The sequence below is a fragment of the Lynx canadensis genome, chromosome E1, assembly GCF_007474595.2.
Source record: "Lynx canadensis isolate LIC74 chromosome E1, mLynCan4.pri.v2, whole genome shotgun sequence".
Taxonomy (NCBI): Eukaryota; Metazoa; Chordata; class Mammalia; order Carnivora; family Felidae; genus Lynx; species Lynx canadensis.
In genome coordinates this window covers 59,588,457-59,604,554 of record NC_044316.2, presented here as the reverse complement: position 1 = coordinate 59,604,554, position 16,098 = coordinate 59,588,457, and the positions used below count along the sequence as shown (strand labels likewise).

Sequence of the window (16,098 nt, the reverse complement as noted above, 5' to 3'; positions counted from 1 at the left end):
TTCTCTCACTCGGCTTCACGTTTCTAAGATTCACTCATTACGAAGCGCGTGTCGATGCTTCCTTTTTATGTCTGAATGGTATAGACCACGTTTTGTCCATCCGTTCCCTCGTGGATGGACGTCCGGGTTTTCCACCTTTTGACGACTGTACGTACTGGCGCCACGGACGGTGCCATACAGGCTTTTGTTGGGACACCTGTTTTCAATTGTTTTGAGAATATACCTGGGCATGGGATGGCTAGATCACACGATAATTCCGTTTAACCCACCGAGGAGCCACCAGACCGTCTCCCGCAGCGGCTGCCCCATTTTACGTTCCCGCCAGCGGCGGACACACGTCCTCCGTGCATCCCCGGCCAATGCCTGTCCTTTCCCTTGTTTCTGACCGCGGCCCGTCCTCCTGGCTGCGAGATGGTATCTGACCCGTTGCTGCTCAGCCGAGGGTCTGCCCTCCTCCGTGGCCTCGGGGCTGGGTGCGTCTGCCTGGAAGAGGAGGCCCAGCGCTGGGCAGCCTGAAGGGCCGGCTGTCCTGGGAGGACCCGGCAGAGTTCAGGCGCTGCGATCTCTGAGTGCGGGAGTCTGGGGCGCAGGAGGTACAGCTGGCCCCTCGGGGGCCGGCAGGGAGAGGACAGAGTCAGTGTGTCACAGCCAACTGCCGCGGCAGGTCAGGGTCTCACGGAGCAGGAATGGCGAAGGCGGAGACACAGACAGACAGACGGGCAGGAACGTTCCGGGGAAAGCTTTTCGCTTCTGCTAGTTATGTCGAATAAACCAAAACAAGAACTCATTTTGGTTCAATGTGCAGGCTAAAACGCATTACGGCAAACACCGGCGAGTACAACACGCATGCTCTCCCCTCGTCCCGGAATTTCGTTGGCAATCACCGCTGCCGTCCCGGCCGCCCACCGTGTTGAGCACTTTCACGCATGGGCTCCCATAATCCCACAAGAGAAGCTCTGATAGAGGTACGGTCATTACCCCACTTTAAAGAAGAGGAAACGGAGGCACAGAGAGAGGTCACAGGTCCTGCCCTGGATCTCCCAGCCAGGAAACGGCTCAGAGCCGGGTCAGTGTGGAGCACGACCCAACCCGATGATGCCACCCAGCTGGAAGCCGACCTTCCCCGCCTGGGACTTGGAGCAACAGGCTCCTAGAGGTAGGGGGCTCCCAGGCAGGTTCTCCCCAATACCTAGGTCAGCGGGGGCGGGAAGGTGGAATCCCTCTGGATGGAATCTGTGCGAAGCTACCACCTCTGGCCGGCCAGTCCCAAGCCTTTAAACGGACCCAACCACGTGGGGGTGGGACGGCCAGTGTGGATTTTTGAGCGAACAGAGCTCACTCTCAGCACGTCTGTGAGCTTCTCTGAATCTCAGTCCCCCTCATCTGGAAAACGGGTACACAGCTTCCCTGAAGGTGCCCGCGGGGAGGACCCGTGCTTATCACACAGCCTGCCCTCTCTTAGCTGAATGACTCCGGCCCAGGCCAACCTCTGGGGCCCCTAAGACTCATCTTAGGCTTTGAGGGTTCCATTACACACCTCACATCCCTCGATGACCGAACACCAGCTCTCAGGGGCCCTGTTTGGTCTTCCTGAGAGCCCAGCCAGAGCTGCCTGCTGTGGGTACAGCTCAGCACTCAGCCTCAGGCCTGGTGAGAAGGACAGAGAGCAGTCGGGCCAGCAGCAATCCAGGGGGGCTGGGGTGGGGTGGCAGCCTCTAATCTCCTGCCCCAGGAGGGGTGCAGGTGCCTCCCGGGGGGGGGGGTGAACACAGCCTCCCCGTTGCCCTGAATTAGGAGAGGGACTCAGGAAGCCCCCCCCCCCAACCCAGTTCTGGACCCCTGTCCCCAAAGGCAAGGCCTGTTCCCTATCTTTAAAATGGGTGTGATGGCATCCGCTGGACTGTAGATGGGAGGGGAAAGGAGAAAAGGTCTACTAAAGCAGTCCACAGCACTTTGTGGGTGTGGAGGGTGAAGAAACGCTTTTTTTCTCCCCACCCACCCGTAGAAGCCTCCTAAGCAAACACCTGCCCCCCCACACACACACCCCGTTTTGATTTCTGAGAAAGAATCTCCTTCTGTCTTCGGTGAGGTGCGCTGGGAAGGTGAGGTGATGGGCCAGACAGACTGGGCCGCGTGGGGGTCACTGAGGGGAGACCGAGCCGGCGGCTCATCGATCCTCGCCCCCTCCCCTCCCCATCTCCCAGTGGCGGCTGGGGCAGGGAAAGGTTCTTGGGGGTCCTCGGCGTGGAGCGCTCAGCCAGGGCTCACGCAGGGAGGATCCAGGACCCCACCCCGAGGCCCGCCGACCTCGGTAAGTGGCAGCGCCCCTTCTGGCCCCACTGCCTCCCAGGGCCGCCCAGAATCCGTCCATCCGGGCGCAGGATCGGGCGACTCCCCCGTGGCGCCGTGCCGGGACGCCCGGTGCCTCCCCGCAGGTCGCCGAGGGCGCCGGGGCCCCGCGCCACACCTGTCCGCTCCTCCTGGAGGCCCCGGCGCCGCTGCTGCCGGCCCCTCGGCGCGGGGCCCTGTGTCCGCCGTCGCTTTGATCCCGGGGGCCCCGCTGGATAAAAGTCCCGGGCGGCTCCGCGCCAGCGCCAGAGGGGGAGCGCAGCCGAGCCGGCGTCCCAGCGGGCTGGCGCAGGGCGAGCGACGCCGAGGAGCCGGGGCCGCGAGGCCGGCCGCGGTGAGCGCGGGGCTCGGGCGCGTTCGGGGCGGACGGTGGGAGGGGGTGGGGGTGGGGGTGGGGTGCGGGCCGGGGCCCGGGTCGCCCGCCGGCGGCTCCGGGCCTGGGCAGCAGGGTGAGGGGGGACCCCGGCGGCTCAGGTGAGCGCGCCCGCCCTGCGCCCCCAGGCCCGTCGGGCCCGGCCCCTGCGCGGCAGGCGGAGTCCCGGCGCGGAAAAGCCCCGCTCCTGCCCGTGGCGTCCCCCCTCCCCTCGGCCCCCGCCGCCCCTTCCAGCCTCCCCGGGGCGGGGGTGGGGGTGAGGGGGGCGGCGGCGGCGGCGGCGGCGGCGGCGCCGGGCCGGCCGCGGGGGGAATGGAGCTGCCGGGGACCGCGGGGGCCGCGCTGCCCCCCACGGAGCCGGGCCGGGAGCGCCTCCGGCGGCCGCGGCGGGGTAGGCCAGGCCCCTCCGTCAGGCTTGCGGTTTGGGAAGAAAAGGCGATGCCTCCGCCAAGAAAAGAGCGAGCGCGGCCCCCTCCCCCTCCGCCGAGCCGGGCGGCGGCGGCGGCGGCACATCTAACGCGCGGGCACCCGGGCCGCCGCGGCCCCCGCAAACTACGCCCAGGCTCGGCCCCCGCCGCTCATTGGCGCGGGCCGGAGCCAGCGCACCCAGACCCTGCGCTGCCCTCGCCGGCCGCGCGCGGAGCCCGAGCAGCCCAGGCCGACGGCGCCCGGCCCCCAGCCTCGACGCCGACCGCCCGCGCTTTCCTCCGCCGTTCCCAGCGCGGGCAAGCCGGTCCTGGCGAGCACGCGGCCGGCGCCCCGCTGCCCCGGCGCCCCCGGCCCGGCGCCCCCCACCCCCGCCGCCTGCCTCAAGCCGCCGCTCTCCTCGCAGGTTGGCCGCGGCCCGAGCGGCGCGGCCATGTGCCGAGTGGTCGCGTGCTTGCTGCTGCTGCTGGGCCTGCTGCCTGGCCTGGGGCGTCGAGGGCCGGAAGACCTGCGGCGCCGCGGCCAGCATCCGCCCCGCCGCCCTCCCCGCCTCGTGCCGAGGCGGCACCCGCGCCGGGCAGCCGGTTGAGATCTTCCCGCTGGACTTCACCAGCCGTGGAGGGCAACATGGACAGCTTCATGGCGCAGGTCAAAAGCCTGGCCCAGTCCCTGTACCCCTGCTCGGCTCAGCAGCTCAACGAGGACCTGCGCCTGCACCTCCTGCTCAACACGTCGGTGACCTGCAACGACGGCAGCCCCGCCGGGTAAGGCCTGCGCCCGCCCGCACGCCCGCCCCGACCGGCGCGCCCCTGCAGGCCGCCCCGCCGGGCTCGGCCGCCATCCGCCTCCGTGCCCCCTCGGACGCACGGAGTCTCGGCGCTGGTCGCCCGCCCCCCTCCTCGGGGTGGGGGGTAAGAGGGCTCCCGTCGGGCTCGCAGAGGAGCTGGCCCTGCGGAGGACCCGGGGCGGGCACCCGCAGCGGGGGTGGGGTGGGGTGGGGTGGGGGCAGCGCTCGGCGAGCTGGCCTCTGGCCAGGCCGGGCACTGACCCCTCGGCCACCGGTGCCCTGCCCCGCTGCTCGCGTCCTTCGGTCTCTGGGCGGGGAGATGACCCTGGCTCCAGCAGCAGGAGGCGACGCAGCGGGGCGGGGAGAGTCCTGCGGTACCCCACCCCCACCCCAGCTCCACAACGACCCTGTCTGCCCCCTGCTGCTGCCGGGACTACCTGAGATCCCAGCCAGCCAGAGGGACGGGGAAGGAGCGCAGGTGGGACCGAAGGACCTGGGCTGCGGCATTCACCCCTGTCCAGCCCCGATGTATACGAAGGAAGGACGTGAGGCTGAGGGTTGAGGAGGGGTCGGGGCCACCACACCCTCAGCTAAGTCGACAGCCCGAGGACCGGACGTTAGGTCGGGCCTCGGTGGTACTCGCGCCCTTCCACGCCTTCCTGGCGGTCCCAGGGCCCCCGCCCCACGTGCACGCTCCTCTAGAGAGGGTGCTTTTCGGTCTCCAAGCACCACTGCGGGTCCCGGGAGATCCCGAGCCCAGCAAGACCGCCCCCACCCCTCCCCGCGCCCCGCCGCCGGCGCCGAGGTTACAGCGGGTCCCGCGCGGGGCGGGCCGTGGGGATTTTCCACGGACCACACAGCCCCTCGAGGCCCTTCCCGCCCCACGAGCGCCACCTCCCGGGACCCGCCACCGCCGGCGGGGCCGCGCGCGCTCCGCGGGCCCTGGCCGCTGGCGCCCCCGTGCGGCCGGCGCGTGCGCCGGGCGACAGGTGGAATGACCCTTTCCTCCCCAGAGCTGGGTCCTTGCGGGCCCCAGCTGACCATCCGCTCCGCCCGTCCCCCTCCCCCTCCTTGCAGCTACTACCTGAAGGAATCCAAGGGCAGTCGGCGGTGGCTCCTTTTTCTGGAAGGTGCGTCCCCGGAGCCGAGGCGGCGAGGAGGGCGGAGGCCCCTGGGCGTGCGGGCCCTGACATGGTGGCTGTGCCCGCAGGTGGCTGGTACTGCTTCAACCGGGAGAACTGCGACTCCCGCTATGACACCATGCGGCGCCTCATGAGCTCCAGAGACTGGCCACGCACCCGCACAGGTCAGCAAGTCGCCGATCCCCCCCTCACCCCACCCCCCACCCCAGCTCCCGCCTGAGGGGTAGGGCAGGGTAGGGTAGGGCTGACAGTTCCAAGTTCTGGAAGAACCCTTGCCCTCCTCACTCCCTAGAGCCCTAGGAAAGCCCCCACGGCGCCCACCCCCCAGTTCTCCCACCCTCCTAAGGTCAGGGGGCACCCACCTATCATCCTTCACTCTGTTCCACAGGTAATCTCCGGAGGCGGGGGGAGGGGGCTTTACTATGGCTGCTTCCACACCCCTCATCCCTAGGTCACAGCAGCCAGTGCTGGGTGGTGGAGGTCGAGGGTCACGTCCAGATGACTAGTCTGGCCTACCTCCCTTGTCGTGGCCAAGTAGGACCCCCACACCCCACACATTCCCGTAGCTCCCATCCCCACACACCCCTTCCCAACAGAAAGACCCACTGCCTCTGCCCTCCGACACCACAGGCACAGGGATCCTGTCCTCCCAGCCAGAGGAAAACCCCCACTGGTGGAATGCCAACATGGTGTAAGAGGGAGCAGAAGGGTCCTTCCCTGGGGGGAGCTCCTTCTGGGAGGGGTTCTTTCTTGGCGAGTCCCATGGGGGGTGTTCCTCCCTGGGGAGGGTCTTTCCTAGGGGGGGTCCTTCCTGGGGGCGGGTCCCACCTGGAGGGTCCTTCCTGGGGAGATTCTCCCTGAGGGTTCCTACCTATGAGGGATTCCTGTCCTTGGGTGGGTGGGGGGTTCTTTCCAGGGGAGTCCCATGGGGGGTGTTCCTCCCTGGGGAGGGTCCTTCCTTTTGGGGGGAGTCCTTCCCAGGAGGTCCTGTCCTTGGGAGGATCTTGTCCTCCGAGAGGTTTTTTCCCAGGCGGTCCTGTCCTCAGGACCCTTCCTGGGGAGGGGTCCTTCCTGAGGGCCTTGGGCAGCAGAGGACTATGGCAAACTCACACCGTCCGTTGTCACAGCTTCATCCCCTACTGCTCCAGCGATGTCTGGAGTGGGGCTTCGTCCAAGTCTGAGAAGAGTGAGTCCCTTGCTGTAACTTCTGTTCTCTGCCCCGAAGGACACGGCAGGAAGGACAGGGCCCCTGTTTTGTAACTCCTTCTAATCCTCTGACCGTGTGTCCCGGGATGCCTGCCCCAAGCACCCACTGCCTGTTGTCCAGGGCAGGCTTGGCCCCTTCGGAGGTCCTCACTCCTGCGTGTCCCCTGGGGAGGGGCCCCATCCCTCACGCACCTGACAACCTCCCTTCAGTTCACCTCAGCCCCTGACCCTATCCCCCGGAAGGAACTCCAGACCCCCAGCTAGAATTCTTCCTCCTTCCAACCTGGAGCTGGGAGGCCTTGCTCCTGTCCAGGCCCCCCGTTGAAGCCACGGTCCTCCTCCTTGCAGACGAGTATGCCTTCATGGGTGCCCTCATCATCCAGGAGGTGGTCCGAGAGCTCTTGGGCAAAGGGCTGAGCGGGGCCAAGGTGCTGCTGCTGGCAGGGAGCAGGTGGGCCAGGCAGGGTGGGGGCCTGTGTGTGCAGGGGGTGTGGCGGGATTAGAGGTGTGGAGGGCGAGGAGGGGCCGTGCCTTGGGCTCCAGGGAGCTCACGCCTCTCCAGGCCTGGGAGGGCACCTAGGAGGGTCTGTGTTACTGGAGCGTCACAGGGGTTCCGCTCCACAGTGCTGTGTAGCTGGAAGCTGTCCGGAGGATGCTTCTGGACTCCGAGGTTGCTGGATGCCAGGGAAGCCTTGGATGACGGTGGCCTAGGTAGTCGGTTAGGGGCTAGCTGTGGACGGGTGTACCTTCTCCAAGGCCTGGGGCCCCTGCAAGCGGGATCACGCCTGGTGGCTGCACCCCTGCAGGCACGCAGGGCCCCGAGGCCATCGGTAGAATACCTGAGGGGGTCTGAGGCCACATGTTTGGTCTTCGTTTTCAGATAAGGAAACCGAGTCAGAGACAGAGGAAGGGAGAGAGGAGGGGGAGGAAGTGGGTGACCTGCCACTTAGCTCAGTGTCGGGAGCTCTGCCAGCCCCTCCTGTGCCTCCGTGACCCCCAAAGGCCTGTGGGTCTTGCACACGAATGTGGAACACGGAGCATTGTTGGCAGCTCAGGACGCGTCAGGATCCCGGCCCCTTCTCGGGCCTAGGCTGGGGCAGGGCGGGCTCCGGGGAGGCCAGCGCCCCACCGCGGCCACCCGGCCTCACGTACTGCCTCCTCCCCAGCGCGGGGGGCACGGGGGTGCTGCTGAACGTGGACCGCGTGGCCGAGCAGCTGGAGGAGCTGGGCTACCCGGCCATCCAGGTGCGGGGCCTGGCTGATTCGGGCTGGTTCCTGGACAACAAGCAGTACCGCCGAACCGACTGCGTCGACACCGTCACGTGCGCGCCCACGGAGGCCATACGCCGCGGCATCAGGTGCCAGACCCGGGGGTGCCTCCTGGGGTCGCCGGCTCGGGGGCGGAGGGCCTGGGGCGGGGCTGCGGGGGGGGGAGGAGCCGGGGCGGGGCGGGGCGGGGCTGCCTGACCCCCAGCCCTGGCGCAGGTACTGGAACGGGGTGGTCCCGGAGCGCTGTCGGCACCAGTTCAAGGACGGCGAGGAGTGGAACTGCTTCTTTGGCTACAAAGTCTACCCGACCCTGCGCTGTGAGGGGCCGGCTGCGGGCGGGGCACGCGGGGCAGGGTGGGGAGCAGGGGGTGTGGGTCTAGGCTTCCTCCAGCCTGGAGTCTAGAGCTGGGTGCAGAGACCGCAGGCCACCCACATGGGGGCGGGGGAACTGAGCCGTCCAGCTTTGCCTGGGACTTGCCTGGTCTCAGCACTGAAAGTGCACTCGGTCCCAGGCCGACCAGGACAGTGGGTCACCCTGTCCACAGTCACAGTTAGGAATGTGCTTGGCAGCTGAATCCTAGTGCCGCCCTCGGTGGGCCTCGGCCGTCCCTCCTCAGTCCCACACTTGAAGGGACACCACCACCAAGTTGTGGTCACAGTGCACGCCCTGGGAGCCAGGCCAAGGTTGGTGGGGGAGGTAACAAGGTACTTCTTCAGACAAGCACACCGTGAGGGGGCCGGTCGCCAGCACTCCAAGGGCCTGTGAGCCTGCCGTGGAGCTGGCTGGCCCTCAGCGGCCCTTAGCCCGGGGTGGAGGGCAGAGTGTCGAGGCAAGGCCCAGCTGAGCTGTGCCCCCCAGGCCCCGTGTTCGTGGTGCAGTGGCTGTTTGATGAGGCCCAGCTGACTGTGGACAACGTGCATCTCACGGGACAGCCGGTGCAGGAGGGCCAGTGGCTGTACATCCAGAACCTGGGCCGCGAGCTTCGAAACACGCTCAAGGATGTGCCGTGAGTGTCCTGCCCACCCCACCCCACCCCCGCCCCTCTAGGTAGGCGGTAAACCATTTGACGTAAAGATAGCGGCCTCACGGATGGCAAAACCGGAAGCGGCCTTGCGCGCAGGGGTATTGCCCAGCGCTGAACAGGAATGAGCTTCTGAGCCCTGAAAAGACGTGGAGGAAACGTAAACGCACGTAGCCAAGAGAAGGAAGCCAGTCCGAGAAAGGCCACATAGCGTATGATTCCAACTCTGTGACATCCCAGAAAAGGCAGAACCGCGGGGTCCGTAAAAAGCTCATTCGGCACCAAGGACGGAGTTGGGGAAAGGGGGAGGGATGCACAGACACAGAGGATTCCTAGGACAGTGAGACTACTCGGTGTGAGACCGTAACATGGACACACGTCAGCATCCGTTTGTGCAAACCCTTACGATGTCCAGCACGAGAGCGCACCGTGACTCTGGACTGGCGATAGCTGTGTGTCACTGAAGGTTCGTCAGTTGTGACGGACACGCCATCTGGCGGGGGATGCTGATAATGGGGGAGGCTGTAGGTGTGGGGGCAGGGGGTGTGTGAGAAATCTCCATACCTTCCACTCAGTTTTAACCTGAACCTAGAGGGGCGCCTGGGTGGCTCAGTCGGTTAAGCGTCCGACTTCAGCCAGGTCACGATCTCGCGGTCCGTGAGTTCGAGCCCCGCGTCGGGCTCCGGGCTGATGGCTCAGAGCCTGGAGCCTGTTTCCGATTCTGTGTCTCCCTCTCTCTCTGCCCCTCCCCCGTTCATGCTCTGTCTCTCTCTGTCTCAGAAATAAATAAACGTTAAAAAAAAATTTAATGTGAATCTAGAAATGAAGCCTATTAAACAAACAAACAAACAAACAGCAAAATATTCACCTGTCCGGGTCAGCATCCCACCATGGCCCAGGTGGCCGTGCCTGGAAGGGGTGGACTCTGTGCCGGGTTTGGAGGCAGAAAGAGACAAGGGTTTGTAGGGGAGCCCATGGGTTGGTGGGGACAAGGCCTGGTCCAGAGCAGTAGGTACAGGAAGGAGGTGGGAGCCAGAGAGAGGTGCCCAGGGGGGTGGGCTGGAGCGTCAGGACCTGTGGGCACCGGGGTGGGGAAGATGCTGGAGGCGCTCTCTGTGAGCTGACTGTCTGCTCCCCAACAGGGCCAGCTTCGCCCCCGCCTGCCTCTCCCACGAGATCATCATCCGAAGGTCAGTGTCCCCATGCCCCGGATAGATCGCATCCCTGGCTCTCGCTCCAAACGTCCACAGCCCCACCCCCCACCTGGCCGCCACCTGCCTTCTCTGGCTCTGTATGAAGGGCTTCTGTGTCGGGCTTCCGATGCCGCTTACACAACCAGCTGTGTGGCAAGAATTCAGAGTCAGCCCGCCTCCGGTGGTAGCAATGCCGAGCGAGCCCCACCTGGATTTCTGTCTGCAGCCACTGGACGGACGTCCAGGTGAAGGGGACCTCGCTGCCGCGGGCGCTGCACTGCTGGGACAGAAGCCTGCACGACAGCCACAAGGCCGGCAAAGCCCCCCTGAAGGGCTGCCCCGTCCACCTGGTGGACAGCTGCCCCTGGCCCCACTGCAACCCCTCCTGCCCCACCATCCGGGACCAGTTCACGGGGCAGGAGATGAACGTGGCCCAGTTCCTCATGCACATGGGCTTTGACGTGCAGACCGTGGCGCAGCAGCAGGGCCTGGAGCCCAGTAAACTGCTGGGGATGCTGAGCAGCGGCAGCTAGGGGTCCCGCCCCGGGAGCTGGCACTGAGGGCCGGCCGCCGCCACGGGCTCCCCACCCCAGGGCCACCTGCCCGGCCTCTCCTGCCCCTGCTAGGACAGACAGGGCCCTGGCCATCCTCCCAGCAGCCTTCGCTGCCCCTCTACCACTGCCTTGGTGGGGGGGGGGACCCAGCCGGGCGAGACCGTGGACCTGCCCTCCAGCCCCAGCCCTGCCTCCCGCCCCGCCCTCGCTGGGGAGCCCGAGGCGCCGGGTTCCAGCCCGCTGGCCCAGCCCCAGCCCCAGCCTCAGCCTCTCCTGGCCTTTTGTATTATTTTATAAAATGACTTTTTTATTACTTTAATTTTTTAAAAAAGGAAAATAAGAAATATACGATTAATGATATTGTTTTGTAACATATTTTTTTTAAATAATGAAAAAAAAAAAAAGACAACAAAAGAGCCTCCCCCTGCAGGCGTGTTTATTTGAATGGGCACTTTGCCCGTTTCACACCCCCTCCCCCATCCCCAGGGCAGCAGGGATACTGGGGGCGGGGGCCATAGGGAGCCCTGACCTCCGACCCCTTGGTGGGGGGCACGGACCCCACCTCGTGTCCTGTTCGTCCACTCAGCAAATACCAGTCACGGGCACAGCACACGTGAGACTCCAACATGGCGATCACAGCTCCCATGTCTCTGTTTTCCCGTCTGGGGACGTTCACACGGCGCGCACCGAGGCCACTCAGAGTGCTTGGCGGGGCACCTGCCCCTTCGGCAACACACCACCCCCAGTAATCTCGTTTCCAAACTGTCTCACCCCGGAAAAACACTCCCTATCCCGCTAAAGCGTTCTTAAAAGCTTGCACTGCTTTATTGGTTCTCATGAGGTCACCCGTGCACACGCCAAGATGCAGATTCCTATTGGTTCTTATGAGGTCACCCGTGCACACGCCAAGATGCAGAATCCCCGGGCGGAACCCGCTGGGCCCAGCCCCCACCCTGCCTCCCAGAACACAGGGGTAGTCTTCCCGTGGGTCGTCCCGGGGACCCTGCACCCCAGCAAACGCACGCACGCACACCCTCTGTTGTGGCCTCTGTTTTCACCACGCACCGACCGTGTCTGAGGCCCACAGAGCTGTGAGTGGTGTTCCTGTCGCCTCGGGCTGGACGACAGACATCACTTCGTGCGGGGCGGGGGGGGGGGGGCAAAGAGCCCGGAGGGCTTACTGAGGGGAGCTGGGCACTCCCTGCTTTGGGCACCCCAGCATACCTGCATGGTGACAACCCCCCCCACCGCCCCAGCTGCCCTCAAGTATTACAAGCCCCAAGTGACAGATGAAGGAATTGAGGCCCAGAGAGGCCACCCCTGTGACAGAGGGAGGATCCCTGCTAGGCAGCATGGGCTCCACACCCACCACACATGTCAGGAGCCCAGACCTGTTCCCAGGAGAATCTCAGAGGCCCGGCACCCTCTGGCCCAGCAAAGTCGGGGGCCGTGCCCTGGGGTCTGGCTAGCTCTGCCAACACATCAGGGCCACCGTGGGGCGGAGAGGGATCGGGGCAGAACCGGAGGGCCCGTGTCATCTGCCGAGCAGCGCCGCGGCCCCTCCCAGCCCACCTTGGGCCCGCTCATCACCAATGTTGGCTTCCCCAGGTGGTGCCGAGCAGCCCACCTGGGGTCTCCGGGGACCGCGGCCCCATGGTCTTCTGTGGGAACCCGTGCGGTCCCAAGGGCAAAGGAGACAGTGAGCTCAGGGATGGGGTGGGCAAGGGCTGTAGACGGAAGAAGGGGAATCCAGGGGGGACTGTTGGCTCGGGAGAGCGGCCCTTCCTCAGGCTCCCCGTGGATGGGGGGCTCCCGGTGGGAGAGGGGGCTGGGAGGGCCCGACAGGGGGGGCTTCACTGGAAGGGGCCACAGTCAAGCTGGGCAGGGGACTCGAGCGGCGCCGTCTAAACCCCAGCTCTTTGTGCAGAGAAGAGCGGGGGCGGCAACATCAGCACCATCGGACACATGTCCGAGGCGGGCGGGGGGGGTGAGTAGGCAGCTCCTCGGATGCGCTGTGCACCTTTGAACGTCATACCTGTGGGTTATACCCGACGGGGTTTCTGTCACCAAATGAACAAACCCTTCTCCACGCGTTCCCGACAAGGAAGAAGAGAGAGATGAGACCCACCACCGGCCTAGTGGCCTGTCCGGGCTGTGCTTCACTGCCGGACCAGTGACAACACGAGCCCAGGACACTCAAGGACCGTGGGGCGGCCAAACCTCCGTACTCAGCAAGTGACACGCAGCGCCCTCCACACTGAGTTCTCGGCTTTTCTAGAAATGGTGCTGCTTTTACTCTCCCATGGGAACAAAAATGCTCAGGACATACTTTAGAGACAGGGGGGTTGGGGGCTCCTGGCCGGCTCAGTCGATAGATCACACGACTGACTCTTGACGTCAGGGTTGTGAGTTCAAGCCCCGCATTGGGTGTGGAGCCTACCTAAAAAAAAAAAAAAAAAAAAAAAAAAAAAAAAACCAGGGGCGCCTGGGGGGCTCATTCGGATTCCTGAATAACCTGTGCTCCATCCAAACGACAGACTATTACTCAGCACTAAAAAGCAACGTGCTACCGAGCCAGGAAAAGACCTAGAGGAACCTTAAATGCTGAGGAACCTTATTACCGAGTAAAAGAAGCTGGTCCGCAAAGGCTCCAGGCTGTGTGACTCCAAGTGCCAGGCACCCTGGGAAAAGGCAGAGCTGTGGGGACAGGACAAGGATCCAGGGCTGCCGGGGCGGGGGAGGGACGAGCAGGCGAAACGTCCCCGCACGAGGCTTCCGACGGCACCGCGGCGGGTACGTGGGCAGGCTGTGCGCGAGGGGCGGGCACGCGGACCGGCTCCGGACCTTCCCGGCAGTTTTGCTGCGATCCTGCAACTGCTCTAAGATGTAAAAAGTTGATTAAAAAAGTGCCCAGAGCGTTCGCTCCAAACCCATGGCCCAGCTTCCCGGTACGTGATGACCAGAGCATCAGCTTTGCTGCCCGGGACCTGACGCCTGGAGCTTCAACTCCGCACTTCAAAAAAAGGCCAAAAGATCCGGGGCGCCTGGGTGGCTCAGCTGGTCAAGGGTCCGACTTCGGCTCAGGTCATGATCTCACAGTTCGTGGGTTCAAGTCCCACGTGGGGCTCTGAGCTTCAGACTCTCTGTCTCCCTCTCTCTGCCCCTCCCCCGCTCACGCTCTGTCTCTGTCTCTCTTTCACAAATAAATAGAAATGTTAAAAAAAAAAAAAAAAAGCCAAAATATCCGACAGCACGGGCAAGATGTGCACGCGGACGCTCCCCGTGGCTGCCATCAGAGTGGCTGGGACCTCCAGAGCCTCCCTCCCAGCTGTCCTGCCCCCACCACCGGCCCTCGTGCCCAAATTCCAGCTACCAAGCCCCCGTGTCCCCTGAGCACACACAGCAGCCACCCCTGCCTTTCTGTCGTGTGGACACGTGCTCGTGGCCTCGCTCAGCTCACAGCCTAGCTGTCCCCTCTTCAGAGGGGCCTTCACTGACCCCCCAAAAAAGGCTAAATTCACTGAACATTTAGTCGCTATTTCCGCACTACGAGAAGCTAGATTCTCAGTGTTTTTTTTTTTTTTAATGTTTATTTATTTTTGAGAGATAGAGACAGAGCATGAGCAGGAAAGGGGCAGAGAGAGAGGGAGACACAGAGTGTGAAGCAGGTTCCAGGCTCTGAGCTGTCAGCACGGACCCTGACGCGGGGCTCCAACTCATGAAGCACGAGATCGTGACCTGAGCTGAAGTCAGATACTCAACCGACTGAGCCACCCAGGCGCCCTCTCGGTGTTTTTTTAATTGTGACAAGTGAGTGGAGGCTTGGGAACAGAAGACGTCACCGCCGAGCAGCCTTGCGCCAAGCAGTCGGGGAGTCTGTGTCTGGAATTTGGAACGTGTCCCATGTCGGGCTCCCAGGGGTCCCGGCTACCGCCCCGGCCACGGAGCAGCCGCCCAGCCTGGCCTCTGTTCCCCAGCGTGGCCACGCGGCCCGAGTCTCCCGCTATGAGCAGAGCCCGACTGCAAAGCAAAGGAAGCCGATTTTGCTGTGATCTCTCCAGCTCTGTAGGCCCCTCCGGGCGGGGAGCGGTTAAGCACCGGCAAGGGGAGGCTTGCAGGGCCCAGGCACGGGGGCTGCCCCTGAGCAGACCCCCCACCCCGCTTCTTCTGCCCCTGCCTGTGCTTCAGGCCCGCCTGCACAGAGAACTCAGGGCCGGGCTCCACCCGCAGGGAGCTAGGGAAATGCGGGACTCAGTGGCCGGAAGGGGCTTCACCCAGGCTCAGACACAGCTGCTCCGCCCGGGCCACACCGGCCACAGCTCTCTCCCGGGCGGGGCCGCTGAGGCCCCCCGTGCTCCGCTAGGGCCAGGGGGCCGCAGGGGCGGGGGGACGTGGGACAGCCACGGACGCTGGCCCCGGGATGCTGCCCTACTTGGACTCCATGGCCACTATCAGGCCATGTCCCAGCCTGCCGGGACACTCTCGCTGCTGCCATGCCCGGCCCTCTCCAGCATCTCTCGTTGCATCTTGGCCTGATTTCCAGGCATCTCCGTGCTGGCAGCTGGAAACCCCAGCAAGGTCTGTGCGGTGTCCGGTCTTCGGGAAGGGAGTCGACTTCTGCCGAAGCCCACAGCGGTGCCCCCTCACTCACCGCGCCTGCCACAGGGTGCCTGGGAGGCTGCCTGCCGCCCGCACAGGTGTGCTGGCCGTCCCTGAGCGCCCAGGGCCGCCCCGCGGCGCTGGCCACGCCGAACCTGGTCTTCCCAAAATGCTCAGGGTTTCGCGTGCGACGAGCTGGACCCCTTCGGTTAGGGTGCGGGGGGTTGTGCCCCAGCCACCGACTGAGCGGTTGAGGAACGCGGCCTGGTTCACTGTTACCACTTGCTGAGCCGTGAACTTTGGCTAAAGCACGGTCCGCTCGTGGTAAATGAAACTGTTCCGAGCAGAGGATTTCCTTCCAGCTCCCTGGGGTCGCAGGGCGGTGGGGGCTGACCCACCTTCCCTGCACTCCCAAGCCGGAGGCCCGTGTCCCCTTGCTCCCTGGTCCACGACCTGCAAACCAGCACGAGTCCCTTCTTTCACGGGAATATTAACTCTTCCAGAAAAATCATAAACAGGCACATCAGGTCAGAGCACCGCTACGAGGCTACTTGTAAAGGGGGTGTGTGTTCACGGAGAACGCTGCCCGCGAGAGACTCCAGAGGCTGCTGAGAGCCCGGGAGGACCGCGGGGGCCACGGAGACCCGCGCTGGGGACACCACCCCCGCGACAGCCAGGCCTCCCGCTCTGGACTCATCCCGTCACCATTCTCTCGACGGGCACCCTGAGGCCACGCGCGTCTCCCTGTGGTTTTCCTGCCAAGAGCATTTAGCAGAATCTATAACCGCGAGGAAACAGCCAATACACTTTGAAAGACAGTCTGTAAAAGCACTGGCCCGGAATCTTCAAAAAGATGGTGTCAGGGGCACCCAGGGTGGCTCAGCGAGTCGAGCGTCCAACCCTTGATTTCGGCTCGGGTCATGATCTCACGGTTCGTGGGTCTGAGCCCCGAGTCAGGCTCTGTGCTGACAGTGCGGAGCCTGCTTGGGATTCTCTCTCTCTCCCTCTGCCTCTGCCCCTCCCCAACTCACTCTCTATTTCTCTTTCATCAAAAAAAAATTTTTTTTTGAACAATAAAAAGTACGTAAATAAAGAAATAATAAAATGTGGGGGTGGGGCGGGAAATGGACACTATTCTAGAATAACTGGGAGACGCGAGAGACCACTGCAATGCATAA

At 64.3% G+C, this 16,098-nt stretch overlaps 1 protein-coding gene and 1 long non-coding RNA gene across 2 annotated transcripts; both read left to right on the top strand.

The window, feature by feature from the left end:
* The first annotated feature begins 629 nt into the window (after positions 1 to 629).
* On the top strand, positions 630 to 2,307 carry LOC115501752. The gene is made up of 3 exons (XR_003964897.1): positions 630 to 1,156; positions 2,006 to 2,102; positions 2,205 to 2,307. It is a non-coding gene; the product is annotated as an uncharacterized LOC115501752 (long non-coding RNA).
* Positions 2,308 to 3,581: 1,274 nt separating this feature from the next.
* NOTUM (notum, palmitoleoyl-protein carboxylesterase) lies at positions 3,582 to 10,593 on the top strand. Its single transcript, XM_030296879.1, is given in 14 exon segments — positions 3,582 to 3,678; positions 3,681 to 3,716; positions 3,719 to 3,759; positions 3,761 to 3,912; positions 5,013 to 5,065; positions 5,146 to 5,241; positions 5,708 to 5,768; positions 6,205 to 6,263; positions 6,632 to 6,734; positions 7,450 to 7,641; positions 7,769 to 7,869; positions 8,412 to 8,559; positions 9,717 to 9,764; positions 9,994 to 10,593. Coding segments are annotated over 14 exon segments (1,494 nt in total). The 3' UTR covers positions 10,301 to 10,593.
* The last annotated feature ends 5,505 nt before the right edge of the window (positions 10,594 to 16,098 follow it).